This window comes from Gallinula chloropus (genome assembly GCF_964237585.1).
Source record: "Gallinula chloropus genome assembly, chromosome: 28".
Taxonomy (NCBI): Eukaryota; Metazoa; Chordata; class Aves; order Gruiformes; family Rallidae; genus Gallinula; species Gallinula chloropus.
Window position 1 is genome coordinate 5,824,472 of NC_140113.1, and position 26,818 is coordinate 5,851,289.

Sequence of the window (26,818 nt, forward strand, 5' to 3'; positions counted from 1 at the left end):
GCTACACAAGGTTGCCCAGGGCCCCATCCAACCTGGCCCTGGACATCCCCAGGGATGGGGCACCCACCCCCTCTCTGGGCAGCCCCTTCCAGCCCCTCACCACTCTCTGCAAATTCCCTCTCATCCTTCCCTCCTCCAGCTTCACTCCATCCCCCTTGTCCTGCCATTATCTCCCCTCTCGACAAGCTGATTCCCCTCCTGTTCCTCTGCTCCCTCCAGGGACGGGGAGGCTGCAGTGAGGTCCCCCCACAGCCTTCTCTTCTCCAGGCTGACCCAGCCCAGCTCCCTCAGCCTCTCTCCATAGGGGAGCTGCTCCAGCCCTCTGAGCATCCCCGTGGCTCCTCTGACCCCTCTCCAACAGCCCCACATCTTTCTTGTACTGGGGCCCCAGCTCTGGACACAGGACTCCAGCTGGGGAGGGCAGAGCAGAGAGGGACAATCCCCTCCCTGTCCCTGCTGCCACCCCTCTGCTGATGGAGCCCAGGATCCCATCGCCCTTCCCAGCTGCAAGAGCCACTGCTGCTCATGTTAAGTTTCTCATCCACCATGATACCCAGGTCCTTCTCAGCAGGGCTCCTCACATCCTCAAATCCATCCCAAAGCAGGCTGGGGACATCCCTTCCAGGCTTGGAAGGTCCATGCTGCCCTATATGGCAAAGAACCAAGTTTCCCTCTGGCGTTTAAGAAAGCTTTCTGTGTTTACTGTTACCCTTGTTAAGGATTTCTGGTGGCCTGGTGTCTGGAAAGTTCTGGCACTCTATTATTCACAGCAGGGCTTTTCAATTGTAAATAGAGTGTGCAATAGAAGAGAAAAAAAAAAGAAGAAAAAAACCCAAATTCTTATTGTTCTTAAGAAAATCCTCCCAGATTTTGCCAGTTTACAAGGTATTGAGAAACCCTGGTTTACACATGTTTAGCAGAGACTTGTCTTTGGGTTGGAGTCAGGAAGACTGTGTCTGTGTTGAGATACGTCTGCTGCTGTTAGAGACCTGGTGGAAAGATGCCTTGGAGGGAGGGATGTGGGATCTGGTTAGTCACAGAGCTGGTTTGCTCTGGGAGACATTGGGATGGAGTGGCAGTCGCACATCTAGTGCCTGCTGGTGGAAGGGATGGAGCCTCTGGAGACACCGTGGCACTGCCTGCCTGCTCTGAGCAGACTCTGAGTGTCACCAGACCTGCCAGCATCACTGGAGACAGCCTGTGCTCCTCTGGTCTGGCTTCCCCTGTCCCAGCTCCCAAAGTCACGTTGGCCAAAGCACCAGCAGATTCCCCTTTTGATGACTCTTTGCCACAACCACAGCCCTGTCCCCTCATCCCACAGGCTGGACCTGTCCTCACCTGTCCAGCACAGACCAGCACACCCACCAGCAGTTGGAGCAGCCAGAGCTGGGAGGCTGCCTGTGATCTGCCCATCTTCCCAGCCTTGCTGGATGCTTGATGACCCAGCATCAGAGCAGGGGAGGAGCATCCAGCCCTCCTGACAGGGTAGGAGAGTGGTTGTACACCCCTGGTCAGCTCTCCTGCCCTGTGGTGGTTCAGAGCTGATGGCACTGCTAGGGACATCTGTAAGGTCAGTAGCACTGGAAGCCTGGAGCAAAGTCCTACAAACCAGCTGGTGCTTTGGAGGCTGCAGCCATTCCTGGGGAGGAAAACCCAAGTCCTAAACTCAGGTCCTGGCACGACAAGGGAAGAGGGAAGGATCTGCAATGGCTTTGTTGTCAGATTGTGTCCGTGTAGTCTCTAAATCTGCAGGCAGGGGGGCAGCAAGGCTGGCTGGGGCACGGGGCCAGCCCTGGCCTGCAGTAGGAAAGCTCAACAGCCCCAGTTGATGGTGGTGGGGCACTTGTGTGGTGCAAAAGGAGCCTCCTGTTGGCCTCTTCTTCCCTGAAACCCAGCTCATCCTGCCTGCCCTCACCTCTGTGTCCTGCTGACTCCTTCCCTCCTCAGATGAGAAGCCGTGGAAGGGGAGACACTGGTGGCTGCGGACGCTGAAGCCCTCCCCTCTGAAGCCATCGGGCAACCACAGCCAGCGAGGCCAGCTGCCCCTGAAGAGATCTGTCAGCACAGAGCGCTACGTGGAGACCTTGGTGGTGGCTGACAAGATGATGGTGGGGTACCACGGCCGGCGGGACATCGAGCAGTACATCCTGGCCATCATGAATATTGTAAGTGTTATAACCACATCAGGACCCTTGGGGCACACCAGGGGCTCTCCCACCTGGCAGCAGGATAAATCCTGTCCTGCCCCTTGAGTGCTGGGCAGGGGGTGCCACATGCTCTTCCTGCAAGAGGACACGTGTATGCAGTGGGGAAATCAGATCTGTTCCAGGGTTGTTGTGGCTTCTCCCCATCCCCAGAGAGAGACGTTTGGGTCAAAAATCCTGACATGGTGGCTCTGCTTCTGAGAGGTGATAACTCTGGAGCCTGTGGGGACTCTTGAAGGGGGGAGGCACTGTAGGAGAAGTAAACTCTGGTCCATCTGACCACGCTGCAGGCCGGATCTGGCCTGAAAGAACAAAGCCCTTTCTTTGAACAGCATCTCTCTCATCTCACATTAGCATTGCAAATAGAGCCAGCCAAGCTGAGAAACACATGGGAAAGCATAAGGACAGTGAGCTCTCACGCTTGGGGGCTGAGCCGTGTGAGGGGTAGGAAGAAATCCCCCTGCTCTTCCACACTGTGCTGCCTGCAGTCGCTGGGTTGTTGAGGAGGAGCTTCCTCTGCAGCATCACATTTGGGTCATTGCTGGCAGCAGGATACCAGGCTAGATGCATTAACAGCTTGAATTGGCCGTGCTGAATCCTCCTGTGAGGTGAGATAGGCTTGGAAGTTATCCATCAAACCGCTGAAAGCCCCTCTGTGTTGGCTCTTTGTCCTGTCCTCTGCAGGATCTCCTTTCATGCCTTGCTCTGTTTGCATTTCTAAAGCAGATGCCAGATTTTAAAACAATGCTGCTCCTGCCTGTCTCATCTGCTGCAAAATGTGGCAGATTTCTGCCGGATGCTGTGTGGTTCCCTGCTGATCAGCTGTCAGCAGAGCCTGGTCCCTGTGGCTGTGTAGTGCCAGGACCATGGGACTTCCCCACTGGAGTTCCAGGCAAGGAGCAGGTGCTGTGGGATGTCAGCTTCACCATTCAGATCTCCCCAGAAGGACACAGTCTGGACATGGTTTAGGAGTCTCTGCCATCCAAGTGATGATGTGGAGGCCCATACCCATTTCTGATTTCTAAAGAGATTGTGTTCAGCCCCCCCCAGCCCACGCTGACGCAGCATCCCTGCTTCCCTCCACTGGGTGCCCAGCACATGGAGCTGATGACATCATCACCCAGCCAGTGAGGTCACCAGTGAGCTCATTTTTAAGACTCCTCTTTTCTTGTTTCTTGGAGGTCAGGTTGCCAAACTTTTCCAGGACTCGAGTCTGGGCAATATAGTCAATATCCTGGTGACCCGGCTGATTCTCCTCACTGAGGATCAGGTAAGGTGGGCTTTGCCAAGCTGCTTCCATCATGTGCTGGCACTTACTCTGGGGGTCTGTGTCCCCCACCCCTGGGATGGCAGCCTCAGGAGGTCCCCCCAGTGCAGTCTGGTGGGTGCACCATCTCCTCTCAATGGCAGCTGGGGATGAGGTTTAGACTGAGGAGAGCTCTGGGACCCTGAGGACTGTTTAAAGGAGGTTTAAGTAGCTTCAATCTTGCTTCCCTGTGGCTTCTGTGAAAAACTGGGGGTGTCTGGACTGGCATCAGGGCTCTGGTGGCTTGGGAATAGGCAGTGCCTTTGTATCAGAGCTTTTCTGGGAACACATTGTCATGTTGCTTCGTTCCAGCCCACACTGGAGATTAACCACCACGCTGGGAAGTCCCTTGACAGCTTCTGCAAGTGGCAGAAATCCATAGTGAACAGGAATGGCAATGGGAATGCTATCCCTGAGAACGGCATAGCCAACCACGACACCGCGGTGCTCATCACCAGGTAGGGCTGGCCCTGTCCTCAGGGGATGGGGGGTTGTCCTCTGTCTCTGTCCAAGGCTTCCTCCCCACGTGTTCCCCCCCTTGGCAGCAGCTGTCCCTCAGGCTGGCAACTTGTGGGTTGGACTTCATGGTCTTAAAGGTCTTTTCCAACCTAAACAATTCCATGATTCCCTCACAGCAATGCTGTCTGTTGGAGCTCAGATAGTTCCTGTCCTCTGGTGTCTTCTCCTTGGTCTTTGTTGTGCTGTCAAGAAGGAGGCCTCCTCATAGGAGGCATGTTCCTATGAGGAGTATCCTGGGATGCTCCTGGGAGTGCACTGGGGGCTCATGAGCAGAGCTGGAGCACCAACCCAAAGATCTTCAAGGCTGGAATAGCATTGTCCCTGCTGACTCACCATGTGTCTCATCAAAACCAAACCCCTGACCCAGTTAAGGGACAGGAGCAATCGTTAAAATCAGCCTCTCCATGTCATACCATAGAGATCTCACCTGTTACAGTCAGTCCTTGCCATTCCAGGGGTGTCATCTGAGCCATGAGGGCTGTTTCAGATGTGGCCACGCTGGTAAAAAGGAGATACACTCATGAAAGGCTTTTGAGCTGCCCAAACTCTAAGTGTTCCTAACACTGCCCTTCTCTCCTCTGCAGATATGACATTTGCATCTACAAGAACAAACCCTGTGGCACCCTGGGTAGGTAGGACTTTGCTGCTGTGTCTCTACCACACGTGTCCTCAGGAGCGTGGTGAGCGAGGGCTGCGTGAGGGAACCACCAGCAGCCCCATGGTCTCCAGCCTGCTCAACCATGTAGTCTCCTTACTTCTGTAAATACTAAAAACAGCAACCCAGAGGCTGGATGGGCTCTGGGATGCTCCTCTGTTATTTCCCTGGGATGGGTGCAGCCTCATGATGAAGAATCACTCGCATCTAGGGCTGGTCCATAGTCTGCTGGAGTATTCCTGGCTTAGCAGAGAGGAGTAAGACTTATTTGTGATGACTACAGAGGGAGTTCTTTATTTAAACTGCTAGATGCAGACAGACCTTGCAGCTAACCCAGGTTGGATGGGGCCCTGGGCAACCTTGTGTAGCTCCAGGCCTGGAGGTTGGTGGCCCTGCATGTGGAGCTCTGTGACCCTTGGGGTCCCTTCCAACCCAGACCAGTCTGGGATTCTATGATTTCAATCCCTGGCTATAGATCCAAATTTGTCTTGCCCTGGTCTAGACTAAGCAGTCAGGGAGGGGTTACTGCTGGAGTGACTGTGTACCCACAGGCCATAAGAGCCCTGGGTCCATCCCAAAGCCCAGCAGGTTATGCTCAGGGTTAGCGAGCATGAAGCAGCTCAGTTGGTCCCCAGGCACCACCCATGTCCCCTGCAGATGCTTTGTGCTTCGTGCTGAACCTCTGTGACAGGTCTGTGTGGCTTCCCCAGGCCTGGCCCCCGTTGGTGGGATGTGCGAACGAGAGCGAAGCTGCAGCATCAACGAGGACATCGGCCTGGCCACCGCCTTTACCATCGCCCACGAGATCGGCCACACGTGAGTACTGTGCTGGAGGGGCCCCTGGGAGCAGCCATCACAGGGAAAGGCACCTCTGGGCTTGTTCCTGCCAACAGGAGCTGAAAAATCCTTCCTGTGGGTGATCCAGATGTGTCCAGATGCAGCAGCTGATCTTCTCTCTGTTGCCTTGGGGGTGCTTTCTAGGTTTGGCATGAATCACGATGGGGTTGGAAACAGCTGTGGCTCCCGTGGGCAAGAAACAGCCAAGCTCATGGCTGCTCACATCACCATGAAGACCAACCCATTTGTGTGGTCCACGTGCAGCAGGGATTACATCACCAGCTTCCTGGAGTAAGGAACCCATCTCACCTTGCTCTTCCTTCTACCTCGCAACCAGCACACACCTCCAACCTCTCACAGTCACTTGTGAGGAGTGGGTAAAGCCAAAGAAAAACCCCCAAAGCACACAGCCCCTGCAACTTCTGTCTTGTCTCCCAGCACCTCATCCTATCCCAAGAGGCACGTGCTTTCCTTCCTTCCTTCCCTTTGACTTTGCCCTGGTTTGCTTGCCTGCTGAAGGTCCTAACCCCACTTAACCTTCATTTAGGTTCTCCACTTCCAGAAGCTTCACTAATGTATCAGTAGCTTCTGGAGGCTTTTGGACGTTTCTGATGTTCAGCCAGGAATTGCAGGGAAGGGTTGGTGTGCTGGGGAAGGAGGGGGTGGAAACTGGACTGGGTTTGCATGGTCTGGGCAGCTTCTCCATACACTAAAGGAGAGGAGTTGGTTCTGAACAAGCAGTGTAGGAGAAGGCTTTTGGGGTTTTTCCAAAGCACCTTTAGAATCACAGAATGTTTTGGTTGAAAAAGACCTTTAAGAGTCCAGCCATTAACCCAGCGTGGCCAGTTCAACCACTAAACCCTGTCCCCAAGCACCACGTCAACACACGTTTTAAACCCCTCCAGGGATGGGGGCTCCAACACGTCCCTGGGCAGCCCATCCCAGTGCTTGGCAACCCTTTGGGTGAAGGAATCTTTCCTGATACCCAATCTAAACCTCCCCAGCACAACTTGAGGCTGTTTCCCCTTGTTCTGTCACTTGTCACTTGGAAGGAGAGACCGACCCCCCTCACCTCCCTACACCCTCCTTCCAGGGACTTGTAGAGAGCAATCAGGTCTCCCCCAGGCCTTCTTTTTCTCTAGGCTAATTAGCATTCAGGAGACAAGAATCAGGCTCCAGAGTCCCAGATTTTCAGCATTGTCACCCTGCCTGAGCCATGGCTCTGCAGCATGAAAGAGCTCGTCCAAGGTCCAGGCAGTCCTCAGGGTTTCTATCACAAAACAAGCAGTCAGGGCCCGTTTTGGTGATGGTTTTGGTAGGATAAAGGCACTGCCTAACAGAAGGACTGGGTAGGGCTTGAGTCACAACTGGAAGAAGAAAATGTGTGGGTCATTGTGGTGGGAAGTGCCTGGGGAGTCTGACTCTCAAACCAGGGATGATGCCACCCTAATGCTGCAAGAGGGGCAGTGAAGGCAAGTCTTCCTGAGGGACCACCACCTGTCCCCCTGTCTTGCAAAGCTTGGCCAACCCCATGGGCCAGACCCCCATGGAAGCTCATGTTTGGCCACAGCAATACCTGTCCCCTTGGTCTTGACCCCTCTTTGTGCACCACAGCAAGGCACAGGTGGGAAAGGGCTGAGACAGAGACCCAGGTAACCCCCAGGTCTTGGCCAGGCTGGCAGGTGACGAGCTCATCTCATCCCTCCCACTCTTTGTGCTGCCTACACCCACCCCTGAGTGCAGCCCTGGGAATCCCCATGGATGGGCCCTGGGACTCAGGGCCAGGGGAGTGGTGACAGGGGCCATGAGTTAGGCAGAGCTCAGAGACTAGCAAGGAGGGGGAAGCTCTGATCCTCATCTCTTCTTTCCAGCTCCGGGATGGGATTGTGCCTGAACAACGCTCCTCCCAAGCAAGACTTCATCTACCCAACGGTGGCTCCAGGACAGGCCTACGATGCGGACGAGCAGTGCCGCTTCCAGTACGGAGTTAAATCTCGCCAGTGTAAATACGGGGTAGAGAGCCTTCCTGCTTTACTATTGGTTCCCAGGGGGTGGAGGATGGGGGTACAGAGCCTTCCTGCTTTACTATTGGTTCCCAGGGGGTGGAGGATGGGGGTACAGAGCCTTCCTGCTTTACTATTGGTTCCCAGGGGGTGGAGGATGGGGGTACAGAGCCTTCCTGCTTTACTATCAGTTGCCAGGGGGTGGAGGATGGGGGCTGCAATGGCAAAGGGGCTGTGGGGCCACTTTGCTGCCCACGTTGCTTTGCTGTCCTGCTTCACATGAAGGGCACTGGTACCTTCCCTGTGAGCTTTTTGCTTTGCTTCCCTGTGAGAGGACAGAGGGGGACGTTTCCCATCCATAAAGGTTGACCCCAGCTCATCTTTGGTCAGATTATTCCCATGGGAACAAGTCTCTTGCCTGATACCTTGCCTGCTGCTGGAGCCCAAGGGTTGCAGCTGAAGGCCAAGCTGCTGTCCCCTCATCCAGGCTTCTCTCTCAGCAGGGGTTTGTACCCATCCCTATTTTTATAATCCTTACTGGAAGTCATGATGCTGCTCACATAAACTTAGGAGGAGAAACTTCTTCCTTTCAGGTGAGGTGGGTCGATGTGCTGTAGGTCTGCCTGAGGGACAGCTGCTCACCTAAGCCACTCCTGCCATCCTGCCTCCATCCCCTCATCTTTAAATGCAGGAACCACTGAAAGGAAAAGTTGTTTCAGGAGAAGAGACCTCAGCCTGATGTTTTGCTGTTCTTAATGTTCTGGACTTTGCCAACTGTCTGAGCATAGGGGGGAGCATCTGCTCTAAAGGTCTGATTGAGCTCCATAACACATCCAGAAAACAGAGCCAGTGGTGAGATGTATGGGCAGTGGTGCTGTCTGATGAACACACATGTATGTGCACCCACCCCAATCCAAGCCCTGGGAAGCTGTGAAGGAGGAAACACATCAGACCAGGGTTTAGTTTCTCCTGCAGCCACATAAATCCAAGCCTGATGCTGCCACTGAAGCAACCTGGTGTGACCCAGTTTCCAAGTGTTCATCTGTTCGGTGTGGTTAAACACAAAAGCTGGTCCCACGCATCTGGCAAGCACAGGGCAAAGCTTGGCTCTCCCTGGTCCTGTCTTTTGACATGGCCCAGGGTGCACGGGACATGGGGCAGACACAGCCTCATGTGATGCCCAGAGCCTCAGCAGGACAAGTCTGGCTCTGAGTACCGTGGTCATGGTATCTGAGTGTGGTCTGTGCCCCTCCCCAGCTGAGCCAGAGGTGCTGGAGTGGAAACTTCCCACGTTTACATGCTGCTCTCCCAGCTCATTTCTCACTAGGGCAGATGCTTCCTGTATTCATGGGAGTATCACAGAGGCACGAGGTGTCCTTGTGATGACCCTTCTAGCCCAGCCTGCCCTGCATGTTGTTTGGGAGAAACCCAAGGGGCGTAAGGGCTCCAGTGTGCGCGGGTAAAGCCGGCTCAATGGGGAACTCACCCATCCTGTGCCCCATGTAAACAAGCTCCAGGGTGATGGTGCAGACACAGCAGGATCCCTTCCTCCCTGCCCATACAGAGCAGATGATCAGTAGATCTGGTGAGGCCAGAGTGAAGAGATGTCGGTGTTTGGAGCTGGGATGTTCTCTCGGTGGCACAAAGAAGAGAGCTCTTACTTCCCAGTAGTCATACTGCAGTGAATTCCTGTAGCAGGAGATGATGGATGTGGTGAGGCCCTGGCACAGGGTACCAAGGAAGTGGTGGCTGCCCCCTCCCTGGAGGTGTTCAGGGCTGGGTTGGATGGGGCCTTGAGCAGCCTGGGCTGGTGAGAGGTGTCCCTGCCCATGGTGGGGGGTGGGACTTGATGATTTTTAAAGTCCCTTCCAACCCAAAGCATTCTGTGATTCTGTGATTCTCTGTGCTGTGTTGGTGCTCCCAGGGAGTCCCAGCGTCCTGCAGAGGCAGATCCAGACCCACATGGTGTAGGAATGCTGCTGGTGCTTCCCAAACACATCGGCATGCTGCTGCCCCAGCCTCACAACCCCTAGCACAAGCAGATCCTAATCTTGGCTTTGTTTCTTTGTCTCTTTCTTCCTCTCTCCCCTTCTCTCCCCCAAAACCTCTCTCTTTCCAGGAAGTCTGCAGTGAGTTATGGTGTCTGAGTAAAAGCAACCGCTGCATAACCAACAGCATCCCAGCTGCTGAGGGGACCATATGCCAAACCAACACCATTGAAAAGGGGGTAAGGAAGCACCACTGTGAGTTGACAGTGAGGGGGTTGCATCCCTCTTCCAGCAATAACTAGGATTATTATTTGGGTTGGTGAACAGAGTAGATTTAAGAACACCCACCAACCTGTCCTCCCCTACTTCCCAAAGACTGGAGCCACTTCCATCCTCCCCATCAGTGCAGAGGGAGGCTGGGATGTGCCAAGGAGCCCAAGGGCTGATAACCACCCCGAGGTACAGATCGTCTTGCTGGAAATGCCCAATATGAAGTCTGTGCTCCTGTGAGCTTCTGGGTCTCTCCCAGGAGGCACAGTAGGGTGATGTCAAGCTGTGGCATATGCTTTAGATGAACGTCTTGTCCTTAGGGCTGCTAGAGTCTCCTGGCTGTCCTGAGAGCAGAGGGACAATGGGCTTGTAACATACTTTCAGAGGGACTTCAGAACATCCCTGCTGCTGGAGATTCACCATATACAATGGCAATTTTTTCTACTAGCTGTCTTTTTTTACCAGCTTTTCACACTTTTAAATATCTCTTTTCTTTTTTCCCCTCCAGTTACAGGTTGGTTTTATAACCAGGGATCTCCAAGACCCCTAAGAGAAGTGCAGCGACAACCTGTCGCAGCCCCCAGGACTCGTGGGAGCTATTCCCAGCGAAGACACTGGCTCCCTTTGAACCCCCTCTTACCTTCCTGAGCTTCTCTTCACCCTTCTATATTAATTCGTGGTTCAGAAGTGATTTAATATCCTTGGGTGAAAGAAGATCCACCTTCCTATTAAGTTTTTCTACATCCTCCTTGCCAGCCCTCTGAGCCCTCAGACCTCAACCCTTGGCCTGAGCAGCTCTCTGAGGTTTGCCCTGACTTCTCCCTTTCTAGCTGGGAAGGATCAGGGCGTAGAAACTATTTGAGCTATGCAAGATGAAAGGAGAGAGAAGGTGAGATTTTGCTCTCTGCCACCCAGCTGGGAAGCAGTGGGTGGGAAGAGTGAGTCAAGCTCTGTTGGATGGTGCTGGCTGTGCTCATGTCCCAGCCTTCTGGTTGTTTCCTCCTCCCAGATTCTCTGTTCTTTTGAATGGATCCCCCATGGTGGTTGTGGCTTCACTGTGCTACCCTAAGAAGCTGCCATGGGTGACTTCAGGTCCAGATCTGGTGGCGGTTGCTGCTGCCCTGGGGATGCTCCTGGCAGCCCAGATGCTCACACAGCAGGTTCACTGTCTTGCTCCTTCCCTGCCAAAACCAGTTTGGTTTGGGTTCCTTTTATCTCTTTTTTAATAATTTCCATTAATTAGGCACTTGTTACATAGGTTGTGGTCAGTGCACCCTGACCTTTCCCTGCATCCCCTCAGCTGATACCTGGCCTTTCAGCTGGCACACGTCCATGCTTGCTGCAGGAGAGTGAGCCTGGATCTGCTCCCAGCAGCCAGGGCACAGGGCAGATCCCATCACTGATGCTCTTGGGCATCCTGAGCAAGCATGAAGGGGTTTCCAGGGGCTGGGCAGGCACCTGGGTCCTTCCTGTGAAAGCAGCAGCCTCGCTAGCTCCAGCCTGGAGCATCAGCAGGGACACCAGCTGCCTGTGTGGGATCACACCTTTGGAAGGGCACTGGCATGCCAGGAGGTTGCTGGCTGAGTGTCCTGGGAGCCTGTGGTTCATTTTTCCCACCCAGCTGAGCTGCCCATGGAGACCCTGGCTCAGAAGGAGCTGGGAGAGACCGTGCCAGCAGCTCCAGGGTGGGTTATCAGTCCCTGGAAGAGGCACACAGCCGTTTCTTCCTTCCTGGGATTATCTCAGCCCCTGAGGCACAGTGTCTGGCACCCAGCCCCCAGAACGGCAGCGGGTCTGGCAGGGGCCTGCTCCTTGCATCACTGTTGACTCCAGGGGGTGCAGGATGCTTTCCAGGTCCAAGGGAAATATTTCAGAGGCGAGTTTTCATGAGCATCTGTCACCCAGCAGGACCAGGGCAGGAGGATTCTTTAAGGATCCTCAGCAGAACAATGACACAACATTGTTTGTTATAATCAAAGCTTTATTGTAAACTGAACCTTTGCAGATCAGGTCGTTTTGACCACGACTTCAGCTCCCAGTAAACATACATTTATGTCCTGGTGAGAAGGAGCTGGCAGTGGAGGTATCTCTTACCCCACGGGTCCTGGCCCCACCACCCAGCAGCAGCAGGTCCTGTCCAAGTGTTGTTCCATGTCCCTGCTTGCAACATGTGTCACGCTCATTGACCCAGTCACACAGGACTGGGAAGTGGGAGGAGAAGTGGGGAAGCAACCCGTGTTCCCATGGTCACCAGCCCCACAGGATGGTTCACCAGGAGCAGGGAGTGGGGGGACTGGTCCCAGCATTCCTGTGAGACCCAGGTACCCAGCATGTACAGATGATAACGTGACTGAGAGGAGAGGGTGCCTGAGGAGAGACAGATGTCCTTGGCAATGGAGAGCTTGGCTCCCAGGCCAGCACAGCTCCGAGTTCAGGTTTCACAGGATTCAACCAGCCCTGAGCCAGCTGCCCTGTCCAAAGGAAGCTGGGCAGCACCCTGGGAGGGGATGGCCATCTGCTCAGGGTGTTTGAAGCTCTGTTTTTCCACAGTGGTGCTACAAGAGGGAGTGTGTGCCCTTTGGCACCCGACCAGAGGGTGTGGATGGAGCCTGGGGAGCCTGGTCATCCTGGGGAGAGTGCAGCAGGACGTGTGGTGGGGGTGTTTCCTCATCCGTTCGCCACTGCGACAGCCCACGGTAGGTGTACGTGCACCTGGCTGTGTCAGCACGGCCCAGCCTTGTCCTGGCTGCACAGCATCGCTCGTTGGGCTGGTGGGGAGGGCAGGAGCCAGGTCTGGGTGCAGCTCTGTGCTCAGTTTCCAGAAGGTTCTTGGCTCCTGCATGCAAATCCGGGATCTGTGTTCCCAGGAGCTCGGTGCTGTCACCCTTGGTGTCACCTCTGCAGCCACAGCCCCAAAGCCACAGCTCCAAGCTGAGCACATGAGGGATGCTGGGGTGGTGGGGGGGCTGCTCTCCTGCAAGACCCCCCCAGGCAGGATCTGTCCTTGCAGTGGGCCAGGGTTGGGAAAAGCCACGGTGCTCCTGCAAACCTGGGGCAGCCCCCAATGCAGCTCCCTGTCCTGAGCTGGTTCTCCCATCTCCTTCCCAATTTGACAGACCGACAATCGGGGGGAAGTACTGTCTGGGAGAGCGGAAGCGGTACCGGTCCTGCAACACTGATGTGAGTATTGCTGGGCTCTGGGAGAGGAGGAGCAATGGGCTAAGGGGGGCTTTGCTGGTGGGGAAGGCAGCACTGTGTTGGGGATGAGCCCACGGCTGCAGGGAGACAGGGCTGGGTGGGGGCAAACGGTGATGCTGTGCTGGGGAACAAACCCACGGTGGGCAGAGCCAAGCAGGATGATGCCCATCAGGCTGTGAGCTGGCTCAGTGGGGACCTGGGTGACAGGTGCCTGTGGGGCTTTCCTCATCAAGGAGGCTGAAAAGATAATGAGGCAGAGGAGGAGAGATCAGAGGCTTCCAGCAGTGGCAGGACAGTGATTGCCTCTCCAATGCTGCAAGCACAAGCCTGGTCAGGTGAGAGCAGCTTGTGAAGCATAACGTAGCATCCTGGAGCTGAGGGTTGAACCCAGAGAGGAGCAAAGAGGAGTCACTGCTGCAGGGAAGTTCAGTAAAGCTTTGGGCCTGGGAAATGGTAACTTTAACATCCCCAGGCTGCTAGCGAGGGAATGGATGGTTCCCTGTTGCTTCCCCTGGGCTTTGCACCCAGCTTGTAAAGAATGTTAAGGGATTTTTAAATCCTTTTAAAGGATGCTCACAAGGGCAAGCGTTGGGTTTGCAGACAGACCCAGTGGGGCCCAAAGGCTCACGCTGGTCAGTCTGCAGATAGCGTTTAGCTTGGGAGTGCTGGACTGGCAGCCGGTTGTGAGGGCTGGTGTCCATCCCTCGAAGGGCAGGTGTCCTCCTGCCCTCCTGGCAGATGAGGCGAGCTGATGGGTGGCTGTGTGGCTGCAGGATTGCCCGCCGGGCTCCCAGGACTTCCGAGAGCTGCAGTGTGCGGAATTCGACAACGTCCCCTTCCGAGGGAAGTACTACACCTGGAAGACCTACCGGGGAGGTGAGTGCTGGGGCTGGGCTGAGCGCCCCGGGGCTGGGCTGAGCGCCCCGGGGCTCGGGCACCGCTGGAGCAGGGCCATGCAGGGCTCTGGTGTCCTTCGCTCTCTGCTGGGGCACATGTCGTGGTCCAGGTGGTCTGGTGGGCAGTGAGTCACCATCTCCTCTCACCCAGGTCCCGCACGCTGCCCGCTCTCTGTCCCTGGGGCATCCTGCCTCCTCCTTGGGGATCTTATTAATGGGGATCAATAGCTGAAGTGTGGGACACAGGGGACATGGGCAGCCTCTGCTCAGTGTCTGTGGGGACAGGACAAGGGGCGATGGGCTCAAGTTGGAGCACAGGGAGTTCCACACCAATCTGGGGAAGAACTTTTACCCAGTGAAGGGTGAGGGAGCCCTGGGACAGGCTGCCCAGGGGGTGTGGAGTCTCCTTCTCTGGAGAGATTCCAGCCCCATCTGGATACTGACCTGTGTGCCCTGTCCTAGGGACCCTGCTTTGGGTCCTATGATCTCTGGAGGTCCCTTCCAACCCCTTTCTGTGAGTCTGATTCCCTGCACGACTGCGGATCGACGTACATCGATCCAGGCAGCTGCCCACATCACAGGCTCACGACTGTCCTGCTGTGCCCTGGGTCACCCCTGTGCAATGTCCCCTTAAAGTCATTGCTCTGCTAGGAAACCATTCCAGCAGCATCAGAGCTTCAACTTCAACTTCTTCCCTCAAGTCTTAAGTGCTGAGTGAGCAAAGAGGAAGGCAGACAAGAGAAGGGAGCTGCTAGCATCTGGTAGGAGATGGGGCAGGTAAAGCTGCTGCACGTGCAGAAGGGAAGTGACCGGGTGGATCCTGTGGAGAGCAGAGCTCTGCTCTGCCCCAGGGCAGTCCTGTGTCCTGCAGAAGGGTCTAGGGAGGAGAGGGGGCAGGAGGAGGCCTCTGTGGCAAAAACATCTCTTCATAATGAGAAAGAACAGCGCGTCTCCTGCATGTAGTTAATGAACTTGACCGGGGAAATCCTCTGCAGCTGTGTAAATAAGGACATGTCCCAGCAGGGCTCCTGCAGCTGGAGCAGATGTGCTGAGGCTGCAGGGGATGGATCAATACAAATGGAATAAGATTGCAAAGCAGTAAGTCACAGAAAGACCCCCAGTGGGTGCCAGGGTGGAAGGCAGCCCCTCAGGCTGGATCTGCCCTCGCTTGGGCTTCTCCCTTCCCCAGGTGCTTTCTGTCCAGAGGATGGTTGGCCAGTTGAACATCAGCCCTGACCCTGTTTTTTGCTTTGGCTTTCCAAAAAAAAAGCCCCTTCCCTCTCTGCTTCAGCTCCCCCTTCTGTACAATAAGGTGATGAAACCCATCCCCTTCCCAGCAAGCTGCCAGCATTGGCATGATCGTGTCCAGAAGGGATCTGGGAGTTCCCTGTCTCATCTCTCCAGGTTGGCCATGGGTAACAGTCAGGAGGAGGTTACAGACTGTGTAACCCTCAATGCCAGAGGGTTTCACTGTCTTACTTTGCAGTGGCCCAGGTAGGGAAACTGAGGCACATTCGCATGAGTAGAGAGGTGCTGAAAGCTGCAGCTCTCAGCCCATTCTGGCAGCCAAGCCCTTGGCCAGGAGAGCATCCCAGCTCTCAAGAAGTTGTGTGTGCAGATGCTCACCTGCCTGGGAGCTGTCAGTGAGCAGCTCCTGCCAGGACTGACAGGATTAGCTGGCCAGACTGTCCACACTGGACCCTCAGTTCTGCTGGGGCCATGGAGGTGGTAAGGTGTGACTGGGTAAGGTGTGACTGGGTAAGGTGTGACTGGGTAAGGTGTGACTGGGTAAGGTGTCAGCACTGTTCTCCAGGCCCCTCACACACCTACAAACAAATTTTCCTGAGTCTGGGCACCCTGGCAGGTTGGGGGAGACCTGATAGCAGCTGTTCAGTGTGTGGAGGGGATGTAAAGAAAGGTGGAGGGAGATTTTTTACCAAATCCCATAGTGGCAGGACAAGGGGCAACAGTCTCAACCTGAGAGAGGTTGGGGAGGCCCTGGCACAGGGTGCCTGGAGAAGCTGGGGCTGCTCCTGGATCCCTGGCAGGGTTCAAGGCCAGGTTGGATGGGGCTTGGGGCACCCTGGGCTGGTGGAGGGGTCAGGTTGGTGTGTTTTCATGGGGCTGATTTATGAGACCTGGAGTCCAGACCCCAGGATTGCAAGACACAGCCCCAGTGAGAAGCGCTGAGCTCAGCCTCTCAGAGCTCAGCAGTCAGCAGATACCTCACAAAATGAGGCTTTAATTGTTTGTTTATTTTTGCTTTATTTGCTTAGTTATTCATTTTGCTCTTGGCAGATGCAAGAGCCAAGGGAGAGTGGAAGCAGCTCACAGGGCTGGGAGAGGGCTGGGAAGGAGCAGGGGCTTGAGATTGTTCATCATCAGTTGCAATGCACTTTAATTCCACCATGGGATGGGGCAAGCAGGAGGAACAAAACATCCTCTGAGGAACAACTCCAGCGGTGGCAGAGGAGCACATGGCCTTAGAGAGCAGCGTGTAGGGACAGAGGGCTCTGTGCAGCCAGTGCAACACAGCACCAGGCTGCCAGGAGCAAGAGCACTGGCAGGAGAGATGCTCCTGAGCCAGCAAGCACTGGTTAAACCACAGATACGTCTCAGGAAGAGCCAGCACGAGCCCTTTTCCCAGTCTGGTGGGACAGTTGCATGTGTGAGGTGCCAGTGGGGCTCAGTGGCATGGGCTCTGCACACTGGGAGATCCCACAGCCAGCATGGGTCCCTCATGATTGGTGGTTTCTTACCTTGCTTGTCTTGCACCCGAGGTCTGGCTGGATACACCAGGAATGCCATGGTCAGATGGGTGTGAATTTTTGAGGTCATGCTTGTGCTGTCACCCCAGGTGGTCCTGGTGCTTCCTCACTGGGCTGGGGAGAGCCCAGGGTGCTGAGAAGGGGGTTGGCTCTCCAGAAGGAGAGGTGATCGAGCACCTTCTCCAGGGGCTTGCCCAGACACCCCACTCAAGAGCATGCCTCCAAGGAGCTGAATTCCTCTCTCATGTCTCCTCCTGTTCCCCCCTCTCCTGGCTTTGCTCTCTCTCCTCTCCAGCTGTGTGCAGGTGTGCTCCCAGGCGCCGTGGGGCCACCCTCCCCTCCACCTGCCCCTTTGATGTGCTCTCTCAGGCTGCAGGTTTTGCAGATTCCAGTTACTCCCAACCTGGGCACTCCCCAGCATGTGGCTTGTGACTGTTGCTGGTGCCTGCAGGAGCAAACTGCCTCTGCTCAGGCGTGCATCAGGCTGTTGGGTCTCCTTGGGGTGTTCAGCAGAGGCAGGAAATGCCACAATCTGCACCAGCATTTGATAAAATCCAACGACATGAGGCTCTGCTCAGGTGTCTCCTCCCATAACCAGTCCCACAACCTGTTCCCAGGCACCATAAGCCAATATCCAGCTATCCAGGCCCAGTTCCTTAGATGGTGCTTTACCAAGGGGTGTTGGTAACGCAGGTATTTTAGCTATGACTTGGTCATCCTTCCCTTTCATCTTTGTAGTGCTGCTGTTGTCTTTGCTGTGAAGGACTCAGTATCTACCAGCCTTTAACAGAAAGAAACAGTTGGTGTGGTCCAGGAACTGATTTAGGAGCCAGAAAACTTGGTTGTTCTGGTCTAGTAGCTAAAAAACCTTGGACAAGCTCACTTAAGAGCTTCTGCCTTGGTTTCTGTGTCTGTACAATGGGCACAAGGGTGTCCACAGCCCGTGGAAAGTCCCAGGTGACCCAGGAGTGACAGACACCAGACGAGAACAAGTCAGCACGTTTCCTTCCCTGTCACATTCTGCCTGTGTTTCCCAGGCTGTGTGGAAAGGACAGCCTCTCACCACGTGTCAGTCTCTGCTGCAAGGGCCATCGCTTGGTGCTGACATGTAAACAGGTGCCCAGGTCCCCCCGCTCAGCAGGGGTGTGTGCGGTGGGCCAGGCACAGGCTGGAGGCTGGGAGTAAGGCAGCTGTTACCCATCTCCAGCTCTCCTCTCTCTCTCCTTGGTGGCATCCTTTGAACTTCTGCTTCTTTCCCAGGGGGTGTGAAAGCCTGTTCCCTCAACTGCCTGGCAGAGGGTTTCAACTTCTACACGGAGCGAGCGGCGGCCGTGGTGGATGGGACACCGTGCAGGCAGGACTCCAACGACATCTGTGTCAACGGGGAGTGCAAGGTGCTGCAGGGCTCTGGGGTGATCACGGGGTGGGGAGGCAAGGGCAGACCCCCAGCCAGAGGAGCTCTGGCCCTCAGATGTCCACGTGGGTATCCTTCTGCCTGGGCATCCCTCTGCCATAGCAGCAGGACCACATCCACCTTGTGCCTGTCGGCTCTCCATGCACTGGCTGCCACGTTGGGCTGCATCAGTGGAAGTTACTGGGCACTGCCTGTGTGTGGCAGGGTGGGGGTTGGTCAGGGGGAGCCCTGGGGAGTTCCCCGCTGCCCAGGATGCTGCAGGTCATGTGTGGGGAGTACAAAGCCAGGCCAGGATGGCTCATTCCCTGCTGCTCCTTCCTCCAGCATGTGGGCTGCGACCGTGTCCTGGGCTCCGATTCAAAGGAGGACAAGTGTCGTGTGTGTGGGGGAGATGGCAGCTCCTGTGAGACCATTGAGGGCGTCTTCAACCAGTCTCTGCCGGAGGGAGGTAGGGAGCCAGCGGCCTGGCCAGCACAGCCAGTGTCACCCACCCTCCAGCCCCTCCTCAGCTTCCCCTGCTCTGTGCAGGACAGACAGGGACACAGCCCAGGGAAACAGCCCAGAGGACAGCACCAGGCAGAGAGCAAATCACTCCTGGCCACTGTCATGACCCAGCCACATCTGGCATCCCGGTCCCTGGCACAGAGCACCAGGCTCCCTCCCTGCTCCCCGGCTCAAGCCAGGCTGCAGAGATGCCCATGGAGATCCCAGCTGGGCAGCACCTCCCCAGTATGGCCAGTTGCCAGCACAGCCAGTCCCATCACAAGAGCTGGCACTGCAAAGCCAGCAAGCCACTGTGCTGTGGTGCTTTTCCTGTTGAACTGCAGTGGGTGGCTGAATGAGCTCCCCCTGCAGTGCTTAACCCATGGGGAGCAGTGGCACACACCCCCATCCAGCTCCTGGCAGGGGTGGCTCTCTGCTCAGGGGCTGAGCATCGCTGCTCACCAGCCCTGGGTTGTCTCACAGGTTATGAGGAGGTGATCCAGATTCCCAAGGGCTCCGTGCACATCGACATCCGGGAGCTGAACCTCTCCATCAACTACCTAGGTGAGATGGGGCTGGGGTACCCTGAAATCCCAGCCAGACCCCCCCTGGGCTGCCATTTCCCTGTGGCTGATAGAGCATGAGCACAACCCAGCATGGAAGAACCTCCCAGTGCAGCAGAGGATGGGGATGGGGTTCCCAGTTTGGGGTTGGGGGCAGAGGAAGGCAGCAGGACTTGCTGGCAGGATGGTGTGTCCCAGGCCACACACAGCCCCTGTCTCTCTGCAGTGCTGCCTTCGTCCTGCAGCGTAACCCTGAGCAAACCCCACACCCTGCCCTTTCTGGCACTGCCTGTGGCTCCTTGGCATCCCCCCCCTCCACCAGCATGTTGGGCTGGGGATTAAAAATAGACCTGCTCACATTTTCCTTGGGCTTAATTTTCCAGCCACTCTGGCTGGGTTTTGCAATGGGCTTTTTTCTTTCCCCTCCTCTTCTCTTTCTGTCCTCCAAGCAAAGGACGGTGCCTGTGGAGAGGTGGGCAGGGGTGGTGGGCTTGCAGCCTGGTGCCTTCACGCTGGCTCTCCAGGAGCTGGTGCTTTCCTGGCAGCATCCCTCTGGTCCAGCTCCCTGTGCTGGCTCTGGGGGTGCTGCCATCCCTCCCAGGTATACTGGGAGCTCCTCATGTCCAACCACAATGGATTTCTGTGCACTGGAGGCAGAGCCCAAGCTCTTACCTCTTATCAGCTGTTGCCACCAGTCTCTCCCACTTCCAGACCTGTCCCTGCACCCCAGTGGGAGGGGAGGGAGCACCCTCAGTCCTCATTCAGTATGAAGCATCCTCCCTGATCCAGAGCATCACAGCACTGAGGCTGTTGCCAGCAGCAAGGGCAGGAGCGGCTGGGGCTGGGTGCCAGCGTGGTGCTGGTGATGGTGCTGGTGCTGGTGTTGGTGGTGTTGATGGTGTTGGTGTTGGTGGCGGAGAGCGAGGAGAGCGTGGGAACGCGAGCAGGGACCAGCAAACGAGCCGACCTCCCTCTAGCGACCCACTCCAGCAACCACAGCCAGGCTCCAGCCTCCCCAGTAGCCCCAGCAGCCGGGACCCAGCCTGTGTCACTGCCAGGCGTCCCCGTCACCGCCCGGCAGCTGGCTGAGCTCCCCACAGCATCATCCTTCCGCCCTGAGGTGCCGGGCAGGCAGAGACAAGATGATGGGTACATTAGTCCTCCCTCTGCCAGTGACCCTGTGTCACCCTCACCCAGGCACCTACTTTATTTGCCCCACCCATTCCCTCATTATCTGGGAGGCTGACGGTATTTACCCCCCATCACAGCAGTGCTGGGAGCCTGGCAGGTGGGAAGTGCCCAGCCAGAGCTGGATGGAGGTGAGTTCTGAGGGTCCAGGTGCATTCAGCCCTTCTGCTCACCTCTGCTCCCCTGTCCTTGCAGCACTGAGAGGGGAGAGCGGTGAGTATTACATCAACGGGAAGCTCTCCATCGACCCCCCGCGGCGCTTTGACATCGCAGGCACCACCTTCCACTACAGGAGATCCCCAGAGGAGCCAGAGTCCCTGGAGGCCTTGGGACCCACCAACGTCACCCTCTTTGTCATGGTTGGTAACGTGGTTCCATCGTAACTCCCCCCTGGTCTGGGATAAAAAGACCTCACTGTGACTGCTTGGGAACTGGAGCTAATCAGCCCCTGCCCCTGCTGCCTGGAGTAAGGGGGCACAGAGACCAGAGGTAAATTGGGCTAAATTCTCAGGTCTCCCTGCCCAATCTGCCAGGCTTTGGGACAGCTCAGTCTGTCAGTGCATGGGAGCTGCTTCTCTGACCGTGTCACCTGCACGGCTGCATCACTGCCATCGCCGGTGGCTGCCCTGTCACGGCTGGAAGGGACTAGAAAGGGAAGGGGAGGAGACTTCAGCTGCCCTGGGTTTTAAAGAGCACGCTGAGGTCATGGAATGCCACCCAGATGGTTGTGACCATGCTGGACCTCAGTGGCACCGATGCCTTGGTGGTGCCTTTCTCCACAGGTCCTCGTGCGGACAGAGCTGCAGGGGATCCGCTACAAGTTCAACGCGCCCATCGGCAGAGATGCCTCCAACCTCTACTCCTGGCACTACACCCCGTGGACCAAATGCTCGATGCTGTGTGCAGGGGGTGAGGTTTGACCCTGCGTTGTCCATGTCCACCTTCCCCTGGCTCCCACCTGCTGTGTCTGGGCCACATGAGGCAGCTCATGGGCCTTAGGGTCTGCTTTGCTCTAAAGGGGCTCTTGGGTCTCTAGACATGCAAGCTGGTGTCCATCAGCATGATCTCAGGGGCAGAGTGTCAGGGTACACAACCTGGATGCCATTCTTCAGCTGGACCACAGGTGTAGGTGGTAGAGGTGTTAGAAGGTGGCATCTTATGCTTGAAATTCACTTCCCTCTGTGATGCAGGACAGGTTACCCAATTGCAACAGTCCCTCTGGCTTTCAGATCTCCCTGTCTGTGAACTGAAACACCTCTGATGCTTCCCTGAATCCCTTGGGCTGGTTCCTGTGGGGATTGACACCAGGGTTTGGGCCATGCCTCTGGCTGGCAGTGACTGAGCTGGTATTCAGATGAAGAAAGAGGCAGTTTCCAAAGCAAGTAATCGTGTGCCCTGTTTCAGGCCAAGGTCTTGTGTGCTAGTCCTCAACAACGTGGTGTTCCCTCTTGTTCCAGCTGTTCCCCCCAGAAAGTCTCCCAAGGGCAAGGTTAGAACAGGTTTATCTGAGGAGGTTGATCTCAGGAATGCTTGCATCCTCCATCCTCTGTAGACTCCCCCGTGCCCTGCCCTGCTTGGTGAGCCTTCGCCCACTCCATGTTTCATCTGTAGATGTTAGAAGAGGCCTTGATGATGAAAAGAGGAGTAGCTTCAGGCTTGGAGACATGCAGTGCCAAGCAGCTGCCTCATCACGTTGTCCACGCAGGAGCAGAGCTGTGGGGCTCATACCTGCAGCCTGGCTTAGCACTGGCTTCAGCTTCAGGGTCTTCCTCTCTTTCCCCCGGCCCCTTTTTCCCGGCAGGCAGCCAGATCCAGTCTGTGGTGTGCAGGAAACTTGCCGATGGCTCCACTGTCTTCAACCACTTCTGTAGCCCCGAAACCAAAATGCCAGAGCGACAGAGGCCCTGCAACACCGAACCGTGTCCCCCAGCGTGAGTACTGGGGCTTGGGGGGGAGGAAAGGGAGCGTGGGGGGGGAAAGTCAGCGTGGAGGAGGGTGAAACTGCCCCCTCTGCCACTCCCAGGCCAGCATCCCCTGCCACAGTCCCTGGGTGACACTACCTGGCTGCTTTGGTGCAGAGCAGATGCGCAGCACAGTCCCTCCCTGGCTGGCCCTTGTCCCTCTCTTCAAGGGGAAAGGGAGATGTGGAGGAGCTCTGTGCTTCAACCAGAGCTGCCTGGGAGGCAGTGGCATGGACCACTGTGCCCCTCATAAGCTTCACTGTCCTCCCTGCCTGCAGCTGGGCGATTGGGAACTGGTCTGAGTGCAGCCGGAGCTGCAACGAAGGCGTCCGCACGCGCAGCGTCTTCTGCAAGCGCAAGATCTCTGCCACTGAGGAGAAGACCTTGGATGATGCCTCCTGCGCCCACCCACGGCCAAAGATGCTTGAGCCTTGCAATAACCAGACGTGCCCTCCGGAGTGGGTTGCCCTGGACTGGTCTGAGGTGAGTGCATAACGCTGGCTGTCCCTCCCTGATGCCCTCAGGAGGACAGGGGCAGTGATTAGGCCAGAGCATCGCTGGTGGCTGCTGGCCACGGCGAGTGGTACGTGGGAATCGGTCCTGCAGCTCAGGAGACAGGCAGCATGGGAGCACTTGCCTGGTGGGGAGAGCCAGAGCTGCCCCCTCCTCTGCTCTGTGACCCACAGCCTGACCACCTGTGGCCTCTCTTCACAGTGCACCCCGAGCTGTGGGCCGGGTTTCCGCCACCGCATTGTCCTCTGCAAGAGCGGTGACCACAGCGCGACGCTGCCCACCTCCCAGTGCTACGAAGGCTCCAAGCCCCCCACCAGCATGAGGTGCAACCTGCGGCGCTGCCCACCGCCACGCTGGGTGACGGGCGAGTGGGGAGAGGTAGGGACAGTGCTTCCAGGGGTCGCTGAAGGAGACTCTGACTCTCCCCATCCCTCAAACCCCACTGCACACGAGTGTTGACCCCGCTATAGCAGCACCCAAGGTGGCCACCACAACTCTCTGGAGGGCAGCAGGACTCCATGGTGGTGTTCTTTGCCCCCTCCTTGGCTGGGGAGGACATTGTGGTGGTCATCAAAGCACACAGCTGATGCAGGGAATCTCCCAGGCCTGGCAGGGCCCCACAGAAGTTGGGGAGACCCCACGGGTGTCTGGGGCCTTGGGGATGGGGAGCAGTGCAGTGGGAGTAAGGGGCTGCAGAGGTGCCTTGGCTGGCTGCAAGCCATTGCTGTTCCACCTGTCACAGCCCAGCCTGGCACTGGGGTGACACTGAGTCCTCCCTTCCCTCTTACACCCTGCAAGCTGTAGGGGTGCAGGAGGCCTGGAAAAGGCCAGTGATTTAGGGCTGGACAGAGACCCCCTCTCTGGGTCCTGGAGGTTCAGAAGCCAGGCTGCAGCACTCAGCCATGCCAGTGAGGTCCCTGCAGCTGCAGGAAAGGAAAGGGACAACTGCATCCCGCTCCTCGGCACCTCCTGAGACCTGCCATGCCCTCTCCCCTGCCCCCCATGTCATTAAAGCCATGGGTCTGCTGCAGCCCTGTGCTGTTTCCTGGCAGTGCTCTGCTCAGTGTGGCCTTGGCCAGCAAAGAAGATCCGTCCAGTGCCTGGCTCACACCGGGCAGCCGTCCAGCGACTGCGTGGAGACCCTGCAGCCAGCCGGCATGCAGCAGTGCGAGACCAAGTGTGAATCAGGACCTACAGACAACCCTGATGGTGAGGGGAATGGGGGACACTGGGGAGGGAAACGCTGCCAGCCTTGTGGGACGTGCTGGACTGTGGGGTGAGAGTCATAGGGGGGCACTAGGGAGGGAAACACAGAGTGCTGCCAGCCTCACGGGCCACACAGTGTGGGAACCCTGGAGCCAGCACAGCCCAAGGTGGGCTCTAGATGCTGGACTGGGGGGTGAGGGTCTCATGGGAAGACTGGTGCTGTCCCCTGTGGTCCCAGGCCGTATGGACATGCTGTGACCCTGAGAAATGAAGGGCCTGCACCGTGGCAAGGAGAGGATTTGGCTAGTGAGGTTCTCAGTAGCTTCTGCAGCCGAGCCTCATGTTACTGCTTGCTGGCAAACAGCCCCAGGAGCTGTGCCTCGGGGTGCCAGAGGAGCTTTGCAGAGGGATGCTTATCAGTCCCCTCACCCCTGAAGCGACTGTAACCCCGCTTTCCCCTGTCACCCCTCCAGAGTGCAAGGATGTGAACAAGGTGGCCTACTGCCCGCTCGTCCTGAAGTTCAAGTTCTGCAGCCGGACCTACTTCCGACAGATGTGCTGTAAAACCTGCCAGGGGCACTAGGGACCCCGCCGGAAAACTGGAAGGCAACAGCTACGCCGGAGGGTCCCCCAGGATGGGCCCTTCCTCTCTGACCTGGGGGTCTCCCCCAGGTCCAACACAGACACTGGTCGTGCTTCCGGAGGGAGCCGGCGTCACCCAAACCCATCCCCCAGCGACACGCACCCTTCGCCCCCCAGCTTCACCATGGCGGGTTCCCAGTTAAACCCACTGCCAGCCGCTGCGGGCACCGCCCCGGCCCGGTGCCACAGGAGCAGTGGGGGAGGGATGAGCTGGGCAGAGCGCTGCAGCAGGGACATTACTTGAAATTCCCAGTCGTTATTTATTTGTAGCAGACCCAGGTCCCGCCAGGCCCCAACGGCCACCGCAGCGGCACCGCTCACCCCGCTTCCACCTCGTCCTGTGCCACCCCCTCCCCGTGTCCCGAGGACACCACAGGGCATCCCCGCCTCCACCCAGGGAGGCTGAGCACACCCAGTGCTCCTGCCTTTCCCTCAGGGATCCAGGGGAGACAGGGAGGAGGTTTTGGGTGCTGCAGGTGACAAGTGTGGCCTGTGGCTTCTGAAGATGAGCTGCTGGCCAGGGTGGGGTTAGAGCAGGAATTTCTGTCTCCTCGTTTGCATCCTGTCACCTTGGGACACTGCAGGGGACAGAGAGCAGGTCACTCAGTGAGCGGAGCAGTGACACCAGTTTAACTGGGAGAGAGGGTTATCCAGACTCTCTTAACAACCTACTTTGATTGGAGTGTCCCCCGTATTTTCCCCTAAAGCCCTTGTCACTATTTTGACCATTTTTTTATTCCAGAGACACCACGAAGCAGGAGCTAAGGTCAGGTCCAAGGCATGCTCAGGGTTGCAGTCACTTCATGGGCATCAAGGACTTGCTGGACTGCAGGAAACAAAGCAAAGGAGGATGCAGGACAAGGACTGTCTTGGTCACAGTGTCCCCAGTACCGAGGCGTGACTGGGGACCACCTGCCTGGTCCTGGCAGGGCCTCCCCCAGCAGCCGCCACGGCCTCCGCAGCTGCTTTGCCTCCAGAGGTGCTTTACTTCCAAAGGTGCTTTTGCCTCCAAAAGGTGCTTTGCCTCCTCAGGCAGCCTCACCACCCTCCCGCTGTGGCCTCGGGGTGCCAGTCGCAGTGCCACCCACCCCTCTGCCCCTGGGAGACCTCTGGGGATGGGAAAAGAGCAGGCTTGAACTTCCTCCAGGTCACCTCCTGGCCAAACCTGGGCCAACACACGTCTTCCCCACGGGCCACCGCAGCCTGTGGCCATGGACCTGGATTTCCATCCTACAAAGCACGTGCCTTTCCCTTACCATCATTATTATTTCCAGACCTTTCTGCGTCCCAGAGGTGACAAACCTTCCCCAAAGCCACGTTCTCTTCCCTTCTCGGGGTCATCCACAGGGTGCAGGGAGGTGGAAAGCCCTTTCCCCGGAGCAAACCCCTCCACCCTGCCCACCCTCCTGTGTTACTCAACCATCTGTGTCTTCATCCCAGATGATGAAGATGCTCCTCAGCCAAGCCCAGCTTCTCCGGTGCTCCGCAAACCCCTCTTGGCTGTCGAGCGGGCGTCCGTTTGGCTTCCTTCCCGGTGCAATGCTCCAGTTCTGACATGTTTTGGGGAGGGGGAGGGGAGTGTTTTTCACCTTTTATATAGAGTATATATAATGAAAAATGTTTAATGTACTAACTCTTGAGGAGGAGCGGCGTAACGGCATGATTCATAATAAAGGAGTAGCTACAATCCCGGGCGCAGCTTCCCATCCCGCTCTTGTTTCTCGAGCAACAAGCCTGGGCTCTGGGTACCCCTGATGCTCCTTGTGCTTGTGGAAGGGCCTGGTCCCCCTCTTCCACCCAGAAGAGTGGCTTTCCTGCAGCTCAGGTGTCCAGAGGAGGTAAGAGAGGTGGAGATCTGCCCAGATTTGCTGCGTGGCATGTAAAGAATCAGGCTTCCCTTTGGTAGACCCTTTGCAGGTTGGTTGTGCACCCCAGGGGTACACACACACACCCCCTGTTAGTGATGCTGGTTTGGGATTTTAGAGAGAGGATGGTTTGAAGGTCTTTGAGCTGAAACTGCTGATGCTTCCCTGGATCCCTTGGGCTGGTTCCCATGGGGATTGGCACCAAGGTTGGCAGCACATCACGTGGCTCTGGAGAGCCAGAGGACAGGCTCTGCCCCAGGATCGGATCTGCAGCTCTAGGACAGGTTGTGGGCTTAAGGTAAAAGAGGGGATACTCTGGATATAAAGGAAGGAATTCAT

The 26,818-nt window shown here is 56.7% G+C and overlaps 1 protein-coding gene across 1 annotated transcript in view; it reads left to right on the forward strand.

Annotated features, from left to right (window-relative positions):
* The window catches only part of ADAMTS10 (ADAM metallopeptidase with thrombospondin type 1 motif 10), a 50,934-nt gene extending 24,633 nt beyond the window's left edge, over window positions 1-26,301 (forward strand). Inside the window, exons 6-26 of the mRNA XM_084276282.1 lie at window positions 1,948-2,165; window positions 3,391-3,474; window positions 3,823-3,968; window positions 4,614-4,657; window positions 5,395-5,500; window positions 5,666-5,812; window positions 7,393-7,534; window positions 9,644-9,751; window positions 12,333-12,478; window positions 12,899-12,962; window positions 13,754-13,856; window positions 17,905-18,038; window positions 18,383-18,506; window positions 19,025-19,105; window positions 20,488-20,651; window positions 21,075-21,201; window positions 22,094-22,223; window positions 22,532-22,736; window positions 22,968-23,144; window positions 23,819-23,975; window positions 24,446-26,301. Coding sequence (XP_084132408.1) covers window positions 1,948-2,165; window positions 3,391-3,474; window positions 3,823-3,968; window positions 4,614-4,657; window positions 5,395-5,500; window positions 5,666-5,812; window positions 7,393-7,534; window positions 9,644-9,751; window positions 12,333-12,478; window positions 12,899-12,962; window positions 13,754-13,856; window positions 17,905-18,038; window positions 18,383-18,506; window positions 19,025-19,105; window positions 20,488-20,651; window positions 21,075-21,201; window positions 22,094-22,223; window positions 22,532-22,736; window positions 22,968-23,144; window positions 23,819-23,975; window positions 24,446-24,555 — 2,717 coding nt within the window. The 3' untranslated portion in view covers window positions 24,556-26,301. The remainder of the gene's footprint in view (window positions 1-1,947; window positions 2,166-3,390; window positions 3,475-3,822; window positions 3,969-4,613; window positions 4,658-5,394; window positions 5,501-5,665; window positions 5,813-7,392; window positions 7,535-9,643; window positions 9,752-12,332; window positions 12,479-12,898; window positions 12,963-13,753; window positions 13,857-17,904; window positions 18,039-18,382; window positions 18,507-19,024; window positions 19,106-20,487; window positions 20,652-21,074; window positions 21,202-22,093; window positions 22,224-22,531; window positions 22,737-22,967; window positions 23,145-23,818; window positions 23,976-24,445) is intronic.
* The last annotated feature ends 517 nt before the right edge of the window (window positions 26,302-26,818 follow it).